Source organism: Rutilus rutilus, assembly GCF_951802725.1.
Source record: "Rutilus rutilus genome assembly, chromosome: 19".
NCBI classification, from domain to species: domain Eukaryota; kingdom Metazoa; phylum Chordata; class Actinopteri; order Cypriniformes; family Leuciscidae; genus Rutilus; species Rutilus rutilus.
Genome location: NC_140232.1, coordinates 12,288,414 through 12,307,847, shown reverse-complemented (window position 1 = coordinate 12,307,847; position 19,434 = coordinate 12,288,414). Strand labels below are relative to the sequence as shown.

The 19,434-nt window shown below is 37.8% G+C and overlaps 1 protein-coding gene across 3 annotated transcripts in view; it reads right to left on the bottom strand.

Moving 5' to 3' along the window:
* LOC311278641 (solute carrier family 12 member 5-like) overlaps positions 1–10,081 on the bottom strand; it is an 86,949-nt gene extending 76,868 nt beyond the window's left edge. For all 3 annotated transcript variants that reach the window (XM_084389629.1, XM_084389627.1, XM_084389628.1), the window contains exon 1: positions 9,826–10,081. In XM_084389629.1, coding sequence (XP_084245755.1) covers positions 9,826–9,880 — 55 coding nt within the window. In that variant the 5' untranslated portion in view covers positions 9,881–10,081. The remainder of the gene's footprint in view (positions 1–9,825) is intronic.
* Positions 10,082–19,434: the final 9,353 nt, after the last annotated feature.

Below are 19,434 nucleotides of genomic sequence, written 5' to 3'. Positions count from 1 at the left end.
ATCAGCGCCCATTCACGAAATTCCAGTCAGCAGAGCGGCTATTAAAGGTTCGTCCCACAGAGTGGGAGAGTAGGACAAAGTGTTAAGAGCCAATACTGGCAGACTTTACCAGACTTCAAGGGCACATGGTGTGAAGACAGTCCTGTAGAAAGAGGGTCATGCTTTTGGACAAAACACACACAGAGCTTCTTTTCACGCATGGGATGGGACATCATATGTCACTGTCTTGCGGATTAACATGTCGACTGCTTCGAACCCCGCAGGCAAAGCTCTGCTTCGAAATCTGTTGTGTCTGTGAACACGTGCCATGTCATAAATCATCTTGCCCTTGGAGGTCATGTTGTCTCTATCAATACAGCCATTTATATGCAACACGCAAAGCTGTGGAAAAGGTCACTAAAGATGACTGAAGATCAAACTTCCATGCAATGTTAATGCTGACTGCAAAAAGTAAGTACTAATTACATTATTATTGTGTGAATTCTAGCATGATTTATGCTGATTAGAGCAATATAAATGTAAAGGTAAAAAAAACACACACAAAAAAAACAATGACAGTGCAACGATTTTACTGTTAGCTAAATGGGAATAAACGAAACGTTTGAATAAAAATCATTACCTAAACATGCCCATATACAGACACCCATACGGGACAATATTGAGAAATAATTGGCAAAAATGTGCAATACTCCATTGCATGGATAAGCATGCACTATGAAATTCATAAAATTGTTTCACAAAGGAATGAAACATGGAAATCCATCAATTCTACAGCAACAAAAGACCTGCTCAGCTAACTCCCTTATTTAAAGAGGATAAGAGAGTACAGGGCAATGTGGACCAATGCAAATGGAGAACAGAAATGAGAGAGACATGCATAAAAACCAGCTGAGGGATTTAGTACAGTTCCAGATGAGAGAAGGAGATCCTCATCCTACTGTGAAAGGAGAGCAAAAGGGAGGAAAAGAATGGGCGATTAAGAAAAAGAAATGGAGAAAGCACACTGTGCACTCGGGGTGAAACTGACTCATCCAGCACTCACAGGGACAGCATGTACAATTTCTTCATTTCCATCTCTACTCTTGTTCTCAGCAGTGTATGGACAAATGTGTCGCTTCCATAGATGTGTTTAACTACACTGAATATCAGAAGTTTTAATGCCCAAAAGTTGCTATATAGTCCTGATCTAAGGTGCCGTCACATTTGCAACATTTTTAAAGAAATCTTGCTGGCAAAAAGGTCCATTTTCAATGGTGTAGTGATTTATGAAGCACTGCACACAGAAGTCACTTTCAAACCAAGCAGCTTTCTGTTGAACAACGCAGCGAATTCATCTGACCAACTTGAACCCGATGTGAAATTTGCATTGGGAAATCTTTCGCACTTATACATGGATCCCAATTGAAATGACTGGATTTTGCCTGCAACGATTCGGCGAACAAATGCAAGACATGTAAAATATGTAAAAACAATTCATAGTTTATACAACAGTTCAATATGGCAAGAAGTTAATATTAAGCGACGTACATTTTAGACACAATATTGCTAGTTACTTTTTTTGCTCTGCAAACCTAAATAGCTCTAAACAAAACCACTGCTGGAACTTTAGTTTTAATGAACGATTCAACGAGTCAGTCATTAAGACCTGTTTAATTCCTGAATGAACCAGCATTTTTTATGAATCACTTTAGACAGTTATTCAATGACTCACTCATTTCGTTCATGAACGCATAAGCGTTTTTGAACGAATCAGTTGAGTGAGTGACTCAATTAGTCACTCACAGAGGCAATCACTTGTTTAGTTTCTGAACGCATCAGCGTTTGTGAATGAATCGGTTGAAATAATGACTCACTCATAAAGAAAATCGCTTGTCGCCACCTATTGGCCTAACAATGTAACCTGCAGGAAGTGTCACTGAAGTAGGAAACAGTGAAACACACTTAATGGATGACCAGTCCATTGCAGGGTTCACAGAAAAATCTGCATCACTAATGCACAAACTGAAAGTCTGTCTGCAATGAGCAAAAACAGACTAACAGATGATACAAACAGTGAAAAGTCCCAGTGCTTTTGGGCTGTTACATCAGCACTCTTGGAACGCTGCTCAATCAGATTTAAGGACCAGAACTGCAGACCTATCTATCTGAGTAACCAGAAAACAGAAAAGACAGAACAGAACTAAGAATTCAAAGAACCATCATCACCTTTTTGAGCAACACAATGTGCCCCACAATGTGCACCTCTCTCTCTCTCTTTAATATTCATTGCGGTTATGCAAGACTAATTTCATTATATTTTCAATGCCACTGCGTTCTCTGATTTGGCACTTCAGACTGAAACTTAATCAATTCTTAACTCACCGCAGGAAGGTGACAATAAACAGAGCAAACACGCAAACCTCACTGGAGCCGAGACATTTCCTCCAACCGTGAGAAGTCCCAGACAGACTTCATTCATCTCAATTCAGTGGACACAAATAAAGAGACTGAGGGTATAGTTGTGTATGTTTGCTTGTCTTCATGAGCTTAAAAACATTCTACAACCTGCAGTCACACAATGCAGAGATGTGCATGTCAGTGTCACAAACTATTGGGCATCACTGTAGTGAGTGTTCATGCGTAACCAGCAAGTCAAATACAGAGAGTATGTGCTGCCAACTCTCTATGATATGTTCACAACTTCACACAGTAAGTGTTTGGGAATGACAAACATATTTAGAAATAGGTGTGACTCTTCAGAATGTTTAGTATGCTGCTGCTACCTGAATTGGCATACAAAAAAAACCTTTAGCAGATCTAGACAGGTGGAGCTGGTGGAGGGTTTCTGAGGAACTACATGACCAGCTTAAAAATATTATATCACTATATGAGTACATTTATTTCACACAAACGATACATATCACAGTATTTTTATTTTTGGTTTAAATAAGGTTTTTATGAAATCAAAATTATTGATACCAATTTCAATATCACACTAAGTAAAAAAAAAAAAAGACAAGTAAACAGTCAGTGATAAAATAAGAGCAATTAAACTCATTTTAAGCAATAGGACAAAAAACTATAGAACAATGACAAATTAAATTGACCTACCTGTAAAAAATCAAGCAAAAGAGATAACAAACACTACATAAACTGTTTAAAGTAATCAAATGTACAAAAAACAAAACAATGCATAGTCTTCACTGTGTAAATTAAATAAACATTTCTAATTAATTCTAATTAAAATTACAAAGGTGATTCAGTCAAGAGCAGTCAGAGATTTTCTTTCTTTTGTTGTTTGATTAACATTAATGACAAAGACTGCAGAAGGTATATTAGGCTGCTGTCACTTTCAAGGCCGAACGCACGGATCCAATATACTAATACACGTGTTTTCTTTCTCAACTACTTACACTCACTTAAGACACAACCGAATACGTTTAAGAGGATACTCGCAACGACGGCCATTTTGACACACAAGTGTGCATATTTGACTGTTCAAACGCAATAAGGCGCTGTATGAGTAACTGCTTCATGTGCATGAGCTTCAGGTGCGCTCAGAAACAGTCTCTCAAACAGCGTACATATACCAAAATTAGTTCCCTTCCACAGCTTCTTGCACTTAAACGGTTTAAAATCACTTGTTTTTAAACCGCAAGGCTTAAAAAACTATTCAAATGATAAGCTTTTGTGACAGCACAGATTTAGAGATGATAATCCAAAATCTACCGGTTGACACATTTCTATTGGTTTATTTTGTATACCGGTATATTGACTGAACCTGACAATTTCAATGTTGAGCAAGCAATCTCATTGGCTGCGCAATCAGCAGAGGCCAATCAGTGTGTGTCATGTAGGAAATAATGTGATTGTTAGGAGATTTCATGGTGACTTTTGTATATATTCAAAATCATAATTTGAGCCCAGGTCCCTTTGCATACTGAACAAAAATTACACTACTGACCTATAATTTGATATAACTACCACTGCTGGTGCCTCTCTTTATAACCAACATGTGATTAACGTTCTGGCAACTTGTACATCGCATGAAGTCTCAATAGTTTCTCATCTCTCTTCAGACTGTTATTCTTGCTCGTTTCTTATGTCTCACCTAACAACCTCTGCCCTCCCCTCTGTTCTCACCATAAAATGGCTTCCCAGGCACCTGCCAGAGACAGCTGGCCATGACAACTTAACAAAACCATCCATCAAGGGCAAACACATCAGCAGGATTACAGGAGGGCATATGAAAATCCTTTATGTGGCATTAGGGAAATATTCTTATATAATGCATGGTCTTTTGCAGTGACATAATACTCACTACACTGCCACAATTACATAAGAACTACATCCCCCTGACCCTAAAACACATGAAATGCACACCTACCCCAGGAATTATTTTTGCAACGGATTACTAGCTGACTATGCTGCCTATGTGAAGTATTATTACACAAATGATATACTGTATGGACTCACAGTAACAATTCATTTTACAGTGTCCTTGTTACTTATGTTACTTGTACTTACCATAGTAATAACAATAAATTATGCATAATTACATGCAACTAACCCTCAAGCAAATCCTAACCCTACCCTAACCCTATAGTAAGTACATGTAGTTGCTTAATATTACTCAGTACTTAAATATATAATTACACTGTAACAATGACACCTTAAAATAAAGTGTAACCGGACTCACTACGTCACATGTTTAGTTGTAATCTTATGAAATAGTGAAAATAATTATGTTGGTAACACTTTATTTTAGTGTTTTTGTTACACATTTCATGTAGTTACTATAGTAATTACTATAAATGGTGTTTAATTACATGGAACTAACCCTAAACCAATATTGAATTCAAATTCAACTGAATTAAATTTGAATTACGGTTCTGCATCCTGCTTACTACTTTAAATATAATTTGAACTTAAATGGTGTTCCCAGTTCATTTTTTCAGACCTAGAGCGATAACTATAACGATAACATAAAGCTCGGTAACACTTTATTTTACAGTGTCCTTGTTACATGTAACATATGTACGTACCATAGTAATAACTGTAAATTATGCATAATTACATGAAACTAACCCTCAACCAAACCCTAATCCTACCCTAACCCTATAGTAAATACAGTACATGTAGTTGCTTAATATTACTCAGTATTTAAATATATAATTACACTGTAAGAATGACACCTTAAAATAAAGTGTAACCTAAATATTCTATATATTAGTTCTAAATATAAAAAACAGCAGAGCCCACATCACGACTATAACAATAACGGCACACTGGCACAGATAAATATTATCGTTAAAGGCCTGTTCACACCAACAACGATAACTATAGCGATAACTATATTAGTGGTCACAACAGCGGAAGATGTTGTTCTATTTATTCTAAGCATGCTTGTCTGTTGCTTTAAATGCTCAAGCTCATTATAGCAGGATGGATTCTGATTGGCTGTCATTGTTTTAATCATTCATTACCTGGATAAAATCGCTCTGAAAGTAACTCCAACTATATCGTTTCTCTGTGCCGTTATCATTATAGCTGAAAAATGCATAAAAAATGCAAACGAGTTACAATAAGCTGCTATAATAGACAGTAGTCACTACAACTACAACTGAAACTTTCAAATGACATATACATAACCTGATGTTCTTAAAAGATAAACTGCAACCAATAATCACAACAGCCTACTTGTCCCATGAACGCCATAGCTCAGAGCTAAGCCAGATATTTTTGTTAATAAACATCCGACACAGTCTCTGCATGGATCCTGTCCAAGCAATGAGCTGACAAGAAATACATTTTTGTTGCTTGTCTTTTTGTTTCTTGTCATGATTGTGGCAGCTTGTGTATCAGGCATACTCACACTACATGTTTAAGATCTTGCTAGTTGATTGGCTGAGGGGTGTTGCTGTTGTTGACACATGACGTATTGATTAAAACATTACATCAAACAGATCCTCTAACCGTGCGTTCTACTGTATCTTTATCCAGGCAATGCTGCAGTTATGATTAACCAGCAGTAAAGTGTAAACATATGTATTAGCCTCTGTGTCTTACGAAGGAGAGTCATAAATATATCTGAGATTTGACATGCCTGTTGACAGTCCTGAATATACTTTATGAGGTAACATTGAATGGTGCACTTTATAATATGGTTTATGTAAAAGAGGAGTATTACGACTTTATGAGTACTGTACAGTATGTTTTGACATAACTTACAGCTTCTGGCAGCTCCTTTTTTTTTCAAAGAAAGAGTGCGTCATGGTATTATTATTGTGATGGCTGTGTCTGCCTGCACAGAAGTGTTTTGTAAGGTAACCTAAAAATGCATTTAAATTGGTTTAATTCAAGTCAAAATATATTCTACATTCCTGAATCAACCTGAATGCATACTGTAGGTTACACCAAGGTTAGTTTTTCTCTATGAAGCCCCTCCTTCTGAAAAGCACAATGTGCTCTGATTGGTCAACCACTTTAAGCATGTTTCGGAAATATCACGCCCCCTACCATAAATGCGAGTTTCAGCACATTACTAACACAACTTTCCCAGGGTTTTCCCCTTCTTTTCCACTGTATGCCTTGTGTTGGAATTCTTTAAATGGGGGATTTTGTTTATGTACATTCCCGGAAGAAAACTCAAGACTACAATCGAGGCATTTTAGGGAGGTCAGAAACAGTGCTTACTGATATAGAGAATAACTCCTTTTTTCATCCTTTAAACAGCAACATTACACAAGTTACATATAAAAAAAAAAGGCAGAACAGGAAGAACAAATAGTTCCCTCTTGTTCTGTTAGTGTGTAGCTGGTTTTTTAGGACAGCTAGTCCTCTAGATGTTACTAATTTAGGGTAGTCCTGTTATGTTTTAATGTCTTCATGTGTCTGCAGCTGTTAAAACAGGTCTGAGCCATCTGGCCTGATGTTCACTTGACCTGAGACTTCACCACAAGGACAAGCAGCCATCACTGTACACTCTTTTTTTTGCATATTGATAGAATACATTTATTCCATCTTTCTGTGCTCTACTTTTTACATTGCTCATGATAACCAACATGCAGTATATAAAATTAAGCCACCCATCTTTAATTAATAACAGTGATATTTTTTGTGGAATAACACCTCTTGGACCACAATCTTTAACACTGTTCATAATCATGTGTATAGTTTGGAGCTGTGATGTGTTTGGGTCTTCATGTAGTGCCACTGAAGACAATCAACAATCAATTTCCCTCTGCCTTGAATCCAATTTCTCAACTAATCTAGTCCAGCCTTATTCCTTGCTAACAAATGCCAAAGATCAGCAGTGTCATAATGCAATCAGAAATCTCAAACCGCATTATCCACTGAGTGAAAACACCTAGGGTCCAGTGTGTCAGGCTACTCTATGAGTGATGTAACTGCACTGTCATTATAATGCACATTATTCTGCAAGAGAAGTCAGCATGGGTGTTAACTGACACATCATTACACAAAAAATTACATTCGCTCCACTGAAAGTTCAGCTGACATGTCTTTGAATTTTAAGATTTGAGATGCTGTCAAATAATGATAGTATAGAGAAAATAACATATTTACAGCCAACCATTTTCTATGTCTATATAATTGCAAAAAAATGACTTCAAGTCGATCCTTGTTGCTTTCTGATGTATAGCTTTTCAAAGAAAAATATATTTTAAAATACTATTTTTGCATACTCTTGGAAAGATTGTTATTTTGTTTTATGAAACTTATAACATTAAAATAAAACATTTAGGCTGTAAAAAGGTTGAATAATTGTTATTTCTTTCTTTCTTACGCATGCTAATATAGTGAATTCCATTTTAAACAACATTGTGTCAATGAACTTGGGCCTCACTGATGGGGATGTGGGGGTACTTAAGACAAATTTGGGAAACATTGTTCTAATATGTGTGTGTGTGTGTGTGTGTGAATGTACTTTTATTTTTATATTTTATATTCATTTATTATTATAATTATTATTATTATTATCATTTAGAATTGTTTTTTTTTTTTGTTTTTTTTTAGGTAAATTTAAGAGAGTCGTTTCTGCTTTGTATTCCCTCAAAATGAGAATGATAGAACAAGACTGTTTTGGGACTGTTTTAGCTGGTGAGCTACCAAGCATGAATTTTATGACCAAATAGGCATTAGCACCACTGCAGTACTGTCCCTACCCCCTGATGGGAGGAAGAGAGAGAGAAAATTCAGGGCAGCATTGGACTTTGAAGGAAGCGAGGCAGAGAGAAAGAGAGAGAGAGAGAGAGAGAGAGAGAGAGAGAGAGAGAGAGAGAGAGAGAGAGAGAGAGAGACCCTTTGAAAAGAAGCAAAAGCTATAATGCAGCAGTCTGCAGCCAGTTCCACTCATGTCTACACAAAACAGATCAGTCCGTCATCGACAGAGGGCCCAGAATGAGTGTGCATTCACAATGCATGCAATCACAGACTGTTTCAGAACCACGGATAGCTCCACTTATACTAGCAGCTCAATCAGAATCAATCTCAGCACCACGGACAGCGTCTCTGCAAGAACCACTGCAATCCGATCATGACACTTGTACTACGGTGCATTTAATAAGGGAGCTGTTCACTTAATTGCCTCAAAAGATGCATTTTGTAACATTTGAGTGCATAACACATGCAAAAAATGTTTCGTCACTCATAATGAGTGCAGCTTCTGCTGTACTGCAGGGGGTTGATAAGAACGCATTCGAGAGGAGGTCAGGTACAAGCTAATTTAATTCCTCTCTCACAGGCTGCAGCTCTACCTGTAGGTACGAAGCTCTTTTAGAAACTGAGAAATCTTGCATCTCAGACCCTCTTTCACTTTTTAAGAGGTTAATGACATGAAATGCACCGAAGGTCTGCTTTTGTTAAGACGCTACAATCATTTCAATTATTCTCGAGGATCTAAGACACAGGGATCCAAATTCACTGCCTGTTGAAATGAAATAAGATTAAGCAACAGACAAAAAAGACAGACACTGCAAAAAAAAAAAAAAAAACCTGGAATGGAATTGAGGTAGAAATGGAAAAAAGGTACTGGTAAATTTCTGCCAGGACCATTTGTTAAAATGCAATGTAACATTCAAAATAGACACCTGTTAAAAAAAAAAAAAAAAAAAAAATCTTCATATTAACACAGTAGATTAGGCCTATTTCTACAGACTTTTTTTAAGAGTGCAAGGAGGTGACAACACTAGACCATACACACAAAACACATACACACACACACAACAGATACACACACACACACACACACAAAACACTGCACAAACACTCTGTACTACCTCAGACAGACACAGAAAGCATTATCATTCTCCTCACAGCAACCTTGCAGCACGAGCCTTTGCCAAAGCTGCATACACACCAACAGACACACACACGCATGCACACACACACATGCACACACACGCATGCACACACACACACACACACACACACACACACACACACACACACACACACACACACACACACACACAAGAATGCCCAACCATATCGTTCCTTTAAAGCTTTCCTCTCTTCTTTTTTTTTACACACACACACACACACACACACACACACACACACACACACACACACACACACACACACACACACAAGCAACATTGATTATGATAGTACAAAAATATTTGCACTCCTATACTGACATCTTGTTTCTCCCACACACACTCACAAGCAGCTGTCATTGGTGCATGATAGGTCTATATTACACACACACACATACTAGAGCCTGAACTGGTACCATAACCAGTGACCGGTAAAAAGGCACATTTGCTCATCATCTGCACACAGACGCACACACGCTCCCAATTGCAGGATCAGACCACTCACCCTGACTGTTGGGTCCCCCATCGCCCTCTTCGCATTCAGTGAGGTTGTTGAGCATTTTGGAAGATCGAGCACAGATCCCCTGCTAATGCTAACACTGCTGCTGTGTCCACCAGCCTCTCACACACACACACACGGATGGAGGAGAAGGCTAGTGGTTCTCTGCCTCTCTCCTCTCAAGAAAGCAAGCAGTGCTGTGCTTCAGCAGACTGGAGTCCTCTCTTGCCGTTTGCTGCCTTGCGTATTACCTCTCTCTCTCTCTCTCTCTCTCTCTCTCTCTAGGAGGAGGGGTTGGGGGACAGAGCTGCAGGGACGTAAATGATGGAATGCTTAAGAGCAATTTTTTTTTTCTCAAACACTCACACACACATGTCGTCTCTCTGCTTTTCTCTCCGCTATGCATCCACAGGCTGCCTTTGCCTCACAATTATCACAATGCAGTGTTCAGTATTTGCCTTTGTTTACCTTTACCATGCTTTCTTTTTCAATTTCTATGACATCACCATGTCAAACTATATTCATATCAGAAATACTGTAAGTGAAATCAAAAAAGGTTGCATGTGGTCTACTAGCTTTAAATCTCAGGTGTTTTTTTCCCTTGGGAATTCACTACCTAAAAGATCTGTAATAAATCTGCATTTTTATCATTTATGATTTTTTTTTCAGGAAAATGTAAGTAGTGTTTGTCTGTGGTGTAATGGCTGGTTGCTAGGTCATTGCTAATGTGCAGAGTGGTTTTAAACATGTTGATGTGTGGTTGCTAGGATGTTTTGAGTGGTTGTAAAGGTGTCACTATACAGTTGATAGTCTTGGTTGCTAATTTGCAAGTCCACTGCAAGTCCAATTTGCAAGTCTGAAAACTACAGATATTTATATTGTTGCCCTTCCTTGCTGTAACACAGCTTGTTGCTATAGCATATTATTTGTTTTAGATGGTGTTCTGTAGCAAGCAAATAAGCTAGAAAATAAATAAATAAATAAATAAATACATTTGGTAACCAGCTACACCAGCTGCAAACCAACACTAACATATATAAAGCCTGTGTCAGGTTGTGCTGTGTAAACGTATATGAACACGAAGATAGTAGGCAGTCTTTTAATAAATCCACAGGTAAATCCATATATACGGAGAACAGCAAAGCAACACAACCATACAATAGATGACAACTGAACTGAAACAGAATCAAACATATAAACAGGTAATAATGGTAGTGATTGATGAGTGAATGATTATTGAGTTATTTTGTATGAGTCCAAACAAACGTGATTGTGACAGCCTGGAAGTAAAAGTCTAATATATAAGTCTGGTAACAATTTACAAAAAGGTTTCTAAACATTGGGTAGTGCTGACACAAAATAATTACATAAAAAAAATATATTTTGTAATATAATTTAAAATATTTATAATATAATAAATTATTTAAAACATGTTGAGGTTTATGTTAATTTCCACATACACTAATCATATTTTACAATTTTCAGTTGTGTAACTTATGTTATTGTACAGTAATAGGAATGAGCATGACTCAACTATTGTAACGGTTATGTTCTATGTCTGAACTCTTATGTTGTTTTTCTTTTGGTTCTCATGTTTCCTTCCTGTGTTTAGTTCCTGTTCCATTTGTTCCCATAGCTAGTTGGTTTGGTTACTGATTGGTTGCCTTCTTGATTGCCTTATTTTACCTTCGTCTTTGAAACTGCTGCAATTTAGATCCTCTGCTCCTCTTCCGTTGCCTGCACCGTGACAGAATACAGGACCACGCATGGATCTAGCAGCAGCCTTCATAGCCCTCGCCTGAGAATGCCCGTCACAGACCCAGAGCCAATATCTATGCCTGGCTAGGGCCCAGAACCACAGCCCACTGCAGACCCAAAGCAAGCCAAGTCTGACCAGGTGTGTGAGCCAGTATGTTCATCCCTGAGGGAGTGCTGGTGGAGTTGGACATCATGGAGCAGAGTTCCATTCACCCTCCTAGCCCTGAAATTAATTCCTAACCATGTAAACTCCTGGATTCCCTGATCCTAGTGTTCATGCCCTGTCTCCGCTGCTGGTCCCGCCCAGCCCCAAGTCTCCTTTGTTGCCGCTGGTCCTGCCCAGCCTCCCACTCCCTCCTCCACTGCAGATTACATCCAGTTCCTTGGCTCCACTGGCTCCCTATAGCCCCTCGACTTCTCCTTTGGTGGCCCCATCCAACTATTCGGATCTGCCTCGGGCTTCCCATTCTCCAGCTCCAGATTGGTGTGAGGATCCCTTAGCTCCACCTCAGGCTTCCAAGCCCTGGACTCCACCTTGGCTCCACGCTCCCTCGGCTCCACCATGGTTCATCATCACTCAGGCTCTGCCGGGATCCCTCGTCCCTCCGGCTCTGCCTTGGTCAGTCATCACCCTGGTTGCGCCACAGACTACCAGGCCTACGGATACACCTCGTCGCTCCACCGGGCTCCTCCTTCCCTCTGGCTCCACCACGGTCTGCAAAGCCCTCGTCTGCGTGCAGTTCCGCTGTGGCCATCCAGTCTATTGGTGTCACCTTCTGTCTTTGTCTCCTCGGCTCTGCCTGGGTCTCCACCTCTCATGGCTCCACCTCTATCCGAAGTCCCCTTAGTTCCACCTGGACTCACCGCCGAGGCTCATCCCTGGCTCCTTCCTCCCGCTGTGGGCCTTCATTTGGACACTGCTCTAGGTCGCTCCCTGGCTCCTCCTTCCATCATTTCCTCCTTGGTCTCCTCTTTACCGGCTCCTTCAAAACCTCCGCCCTCCCTTCACTTTCTGTTAAGTTCTGTTGGTTCTTCTCTTTGTCCTGTATTGTCTTTCCATGTGTGAAGCTGTTACATGGATCTTTGCCTTCTGGATGTCGTTCATTGTTTTATTAAATAAACTCAAACTGATGCAATTTAGATCCTCTGCTCTACTTCCCTTGCCTGCACCGTGACAGCTATGAACAATAGTATATCAATAAATAATGTAAAAACGTCAATAGCTTACATGAAAGAATAAAATTATTTTTAAAATATTTTAAAAGGTACTTTAATTTAAAAGATTTATAATAAACACATTTTACATGATAAAAAAAAAGAAAAGTAATGCTTATGTTCAGTTCCACATACACTAATACATTATAACATTTGTTTATTTAAAATTGTTTATTGTTCATTCAGGATACCTAATGAATTAACTAATGTTAATAAATTTAACTATGTGAACCAAGAGTAGCCTAAGAGTTTCTAGAAAACTGGGTTTGATATTAAATCACATAGGGGCATCGATATTTGAACTCTGCCATTTCATGAGACACATGAATCAAACACCTCGACGTTCTCCCTTAATATTTCTATATGTGATGAAATACTTACGAGGCATAAGCTATGTAAGGAATGATTGCCAAAGGCTTTTACAGGCTCTATGTCATGCTACAGGTTGTGGAATGGTTGGGAGATTAAGTGATGTAGAAATCTTGCTTTCTGCCATCTTTTATACACACTCTTCTTCTGACCTCAGAGGTAAACTCCGCTGAGTCTTCCTTTCTGAGAGCTTTCTATAAATACTGAGAATAAATTAAGGTATAGGAGACTTTAAAGGTTTTTATTTTCCCAAAGTGCAGGATGGTGAGAAAGGCCACAGAGGAACGAGGAACACACAAATGGTTGGACACATAAATGATAGAATGCACTTACGGATCAGCTCAAAGTCAGAGAGGGGGAAAAGAGAGAACCATTTATGGATAAAAGCCACTGTGAAGCTGGAAAGGACAAAGTATGTATAGAAATATGGGGCTTTGGAACAGGCATTAAATGTTTATAAACATTTATAATATATCATATGTGCATGTACAGTAGAGTTCAAAGGTATAAAATCACATTGAATTCAAAATCTAATTTAAAGCTAGAAATAAAAATAAAGTTTTGAACCATTTTAAACAAAGAAACATGACTTAAACGAATAATAAATATCATATCTATATGGATAACATGATTATTTGCATTTAAATTTTTTGCATTACAAACTGATAAAAGTTCTACCAAATAAATCTATTATGTAAATTGAATCAGAGAGACAGAGAGAATTAGAAAAAAAAAAAAAATGGACCAATGAACCTTCTGTAGATATGTGGTACCAAGTTTCAGAGTGAAAAAAAGGAGATAAGGTTTTGAGAAGTATCAGAACATGCTGGCCTGGCTGTATTCATGTTGTGAATGTCCACTGAGACTGCCACTATTTCTCCTAAAAGCATTTAAGTGCGGCATCTCTGCTATTTTTAGCATCAGCAGTCCCAGGAAACTGAAAATGTTTCTTAACTCTGAATATTTATCTGTGATTAAAGAATCTGTTCTCATATCTGTCTATAGTTTTGAAGTGTAAAGACATGAAGAATTCATAAATTAAAGCACCTTCACAGATGTTTTACTTTACTGTCAATAGTGTTTGCCCAAATACATTGTCAAAAAAGTATGTTTGTTTGCATGTTCATAGTCTGAAAAAGCTAAACAAAAAAGAAGAAAAAAAAAGTGGCATTTCTCTCTCTATAGTCCAAAATGTAGATATATTCCACAGTCACTGCACCATTTTATTAGTCTGGCTATCACTAGACCAAGCTCAATCTTTTAAGATTGAACATTATTCTGGGGAGTCTGCTCTGTATTTTCCACTGGGCATAGTTCAAATGACTCTGTACGCAATTGGATAGTCTTTCAACAAATCAGACCAACGATCCAGGTGACGTACTTTGCAGCGAAAACTCCAGGCAGGAAACGTGTCAACAAACGTGTTGGTTTGGAGCATTGATCAGCGATGGCATCGAGCGATTTTTGCAGGTTGTGCAAAAAAAACAAACATGAAAGTGAGTGGTATTTACACCCGCTCGAGCGATTTGTTTGCTAAACTAAAGAAGCCACTGAGCATCGTCGAGAGGTTAAAAGGAATTGGACTGGATTAAACCCGCCAATAGCGCGCCAGGTGGATAAGCCAGTTTGTGATTGGTGCCTGCAAATTTGAAACAGAAGCAGGAAAGAAGAATGTACAGGTTTCCAGCCTGAGCTGCAGGGCGAAATCAAATCGCCGGCAGATCGGGCTGGGTTTACCCAGTGTACCATTTTATCCAATTAGGCATCAAATACCTCAAATAAAATTATTCTCTAATGATATAACACAATTTAGGGGTCATTAAAGGCCTACTGAAGTGCCTTGAAACGCGATACATTATTCAATGTTGACGTAATTTCCACTGAAATAGGAAGAAAGGGCGGGACATATCGAACAGCTCCACCCCTTTTTTTTAAATAGCCAATAGCGTTAGGTTTATATAGTGTATATCAACCAGAGCAGTTGAGCTCGGTAAAGACACAGTTTCTTCCTAATCTTTAACCGTTTCTCCTCCTAATCTACTCCATATCGCTTTAAAATGATTTTGTTATGATTTTTTGAAAATCATTTGCTGTAGATTCACAGTGCTGCTGTAATCTTCAAAGTAGACATAACTCCCTAAATGAGATTTGTGATTCAGGTCAAATTATGATTATGTCAAAACATAACCAACACCACCTGATCAACTTTTCTTTTTGTTCATCTGAGAGTTACAACTCAGATACAACAGCCAAACAAAATCTAAAGTTAATGATTTAAGGGTCAAGAGCCCAACTAAAGCACACACTGATCACCATAACGGTGTCTTAAAAAAATAGATGTTCTCCTTTGGTGATTCTGCTTGTTAATATCAGGTGTCTTCAATAATGATCAATCATCACTCAATGAATCACTTAATTAGCTCATTAACTTTAACACTCTTGTGTGGTAATTTAACACTCATATTTTAACACTTTTAACAGTCTGGAGCCATATAAACTCCCAGGAGAGTTCATTTAACACTGGAGTTTTTGCTGTGTGAAATTGGATTATTTGTTTTGGTTGAATGTAAAAATATTAATTTTAGGATAATTTAACTTAATTATCTTAATTGTTTTGGACCAAAAATTAAGACTGTTAACCTTATTCAACTAAACGGCATTGGATTAACCTTATGTTATTAACTTAAGTTAATTGAAATAAATAATGTTACATAAATCCAACGTAACCTAGTTACGTGGAGCCTGTTGACATAAACAAGTTAATTAAAGCCAACATAGCATTTTTTAGAGTGTATGATCCGCTCTGTGCTATCGTGTCACTGGACCGGAGCAGACTGAGTGTGCGCTGCGGGGATTCACGTGACACTGACATGAAACCAGACTTCCTTCGCCCCAATGGAAAGCATATTTACACTGTCTAAATCATTCCCTATCCCCTATATATTGCACTACGTGCCATTCACCATATAAATGTGTGAACAAATGACAGATTTTAGCCGCAGCTTCAAGGTCTAGATTCTAGAGAGCATTTGATTGGACAGAAAATCTGATGAGAAGCTGAAGTGCAGAGGGATGTCATCAAAATCATTGATCCATATTGGTGGAAGTGAGAGGCTATGTTTTGAATACTTATCTTCTAAATTAGAATTTTGTCATTGTTTTGGAGCACACTAGCTTACAGGTAACATTAAGGCTAACATATTTATACTAAAAGCCAAAAAACTTCGAATTTCTTAGGGACTTTAATAGTGTTTGGCAAATGCTCTGGTAATTATGTGAAGATGTTTAGTGTTAGGAAATAATATACGTAAAATAATATTTAAGTATGAACTTAATGTATTGCAATTGCATATTAATTGCAATTAAATTAAAATGTACTGTCCTATAGTTTAAATTCATATGTAATACAATTACTTGAACTAAAGAGTACTTTTTAAATTGAAATATGAAGTGTACTGCTGAATGCACTAACAAGGATTTATGGTAAGCTAAAATATAGTTCTACTGAAACTTGTAGGCTGTAAGATCTGACAAAATATTATTAAAACATAATGATTTAAACTGTACTTTAAAGTAATATTTTAATTTGGCATTAATGCAAAGTGCACTTTTTAAAAGTATACTTGAGTGTGTTAAGAAACATGAAAGTGTACTCTCTTTTTATTTCATTAATAAAATACTGCAAGTTTTTTTTTTTTTTTTATATATATACTTTTAAGATTTGAAGTACACTACAAGTGCACATTCAATACAAAAAACACAGCTGTTTTTCACAAGGCCAGTAAACATTATTTATGGACAATTGATCAGAAACCTTTAAATAATACCAGAAGCTGAAATCTTCTAAGTCACAGAAAGCAAGGCTGACAAAAAAAAAATGACAACTGCTGCTTTCCGATTCTGCAAAGATCTTCTGTGCTGAGCACCTTAAAGGTGTGGTCCAGATGTGGACCGACCTCCTCATGTTTGCTGGAAACTGACATTCCTGCCATGATTAGCATCCATTCTGAATACCATTTTCATCTGGGCCAAGCGGCTTTAGCGCTTAACCCAGGGGGCACCTCCCATCTTTACGCATACGCATATACACACACCACCCTCACAGACTGCAAAAGCTGACCTAATCCACAGATTAAGGCCATAGGGAAATGTTGCAATTTGCTTTTTCATTTCAGCTAAAAATGAAACAAGAATGTAAGAGTCATCTCACTAGATTTTACAGCACAAGACATGGATATGACTTCCTAATAAGCTATGACTATCCTTCTTTGTAACATTTGCTTTGTGCTTACCAGTTTTGGGATTCTCATTTTTAGTCAGGCTTGCCAGAGTTTTAATGGAATTTAATTGAACTGTCTATTTAGCCTCAGGACAACCAAGGACATTTCCTGCGTACTGGGATTATAGAAAGCACTAGGTTCACCAGAAGCTGTACTGGGGTGAAGATTAAAATCGAGGGCAGAAAATGACCTTTTCAGTGACGATCATTCACAAAGTGTTCTCTGATTATCATTAACTGATATTGCATAAGGTGAAATGCAAAAGGACAAGATGGACTTCCAAGAACAGTTTGAATCTCATGATGTCATGATTTAGCTGCAAAGCCTTTTAGAGGTTTAGAGGTTTACATGGAACGTTATTATATTAAGTTTAAAAATAAATAAATAAATAAATGTTTAAGTAAAGGACTCATAATCAGACGTAGATACATTTGACATAATTACGGTGCCATTATAGAATTATTGATATTATATACACACTATCGTTAAAGTGTTTTGGGTCAGTTCATTTTTCTTTTTTGTTTGTTTGTTTGTTTTTTAAAGAAATGATTACTTTTATTCAGCAAGATGCATTAAATTGATCAAAAGTTTCATTAAAGAGGTTTACATTGTTACAAAAGATTTATATTTGAAATAGATGCTTTCTATTTCTATTCAACATTGATAATAAGACATTTTTATTGAGCACCAAAAAATCAATAAAAAATCAATCATATCACAGGACAAAAGTACACACACCTCTTAAATATTGAATTCAGGAGTATATTGACTTCCACCCCCGTACACACCCTCAAAACATAACGTACAAAAACAATGTGGAATTTGGCTGCCCCTACAGAGAAAATCGCATTGGGCTATTTTTGGGCTACATATGATTGGCCATTGGGCTAATTTTGTTCAATTCCACGAAGCGGAAGGCCACATAAAGTCACAGAGCAGGGTCACCGAGTGCTGAGGCGTATGGTGTGTAAAAGTCGCAGATACTCTGCCGATTCCATATAGCTGAAGAGTTCCAAACTTCAACTGGCACTAATACCAGCACAAAATCTGTGCGGCGGGAGCTTTGTGGAATGGGTTTCTATTGCCGACCAGCTGCATGCAAACCTCACATCACAAGTACAACGCCAAGCGTCGGATGAAGTGGTGTAAAGCACGGCACCACTGGACTCTGGAGCTGTGGAAACATGTTCTGTGGAGTGATGAATCACGCTTCTCTGTTTGGCAGTCTTGCAGGGGAACATTATCTATCTTGACTGCATTGTGCCAACTGTAAAGTTTGGTGGAGGAGGGATAATGTTATGATATATTTTTTAAGGGGTTGAACTAAGCCCCTTACTTCCGGTGAAGGAAAATATTAATGGACATTTTGGACAATGATATGCTTCCAACTTTGTGGGCACAGTTAGGGGAAGGCCCTTTTCTATTCCAGCATGACTGCGCCCCAGAGCACAAAGCAAGCTCCATAAAGACTTGGTTGGATGAGTTTGATGTTGAAGAACCTGACTTGACTGTAACCTCACAAATACTCTGCTGGAAGAATGGGCAAAAGTTTCCTCAGAAACACTCAAAACCTTGTTGAAAGCCTTCCCAGAGGAGTGGAAGTTGTTATAGCTGCAAAGGGGGGACCAAATCCTTATTTCTGTCTATATACAATACATTTTTAAAAATGTCTACATTCATATCTTCTTATTAACTTTTTAATTTAATGGCAGTTATTATATTAATGCTAAAATCCAAATACATTTAAAAACATTGTGTGGGTTTGTGTTTGCATATAAGTTTGTTGTTATGTCTATGTTACAATAAAGTCTGTACAGGTCTTCACAATACAGGTATGATAGTCACTGCAGAACAAATTGACTTTACCTTTTGCTATAACCTCAGTCTGCAACCCTGTTATTGGCAATGCAGCGAGAACTGCTGAGATTTATGAGCAGCCAGGGAGGAAGAGGAGCAACTATTTAAAAGAAAAGACAGAAAGAGAAATTGAGCC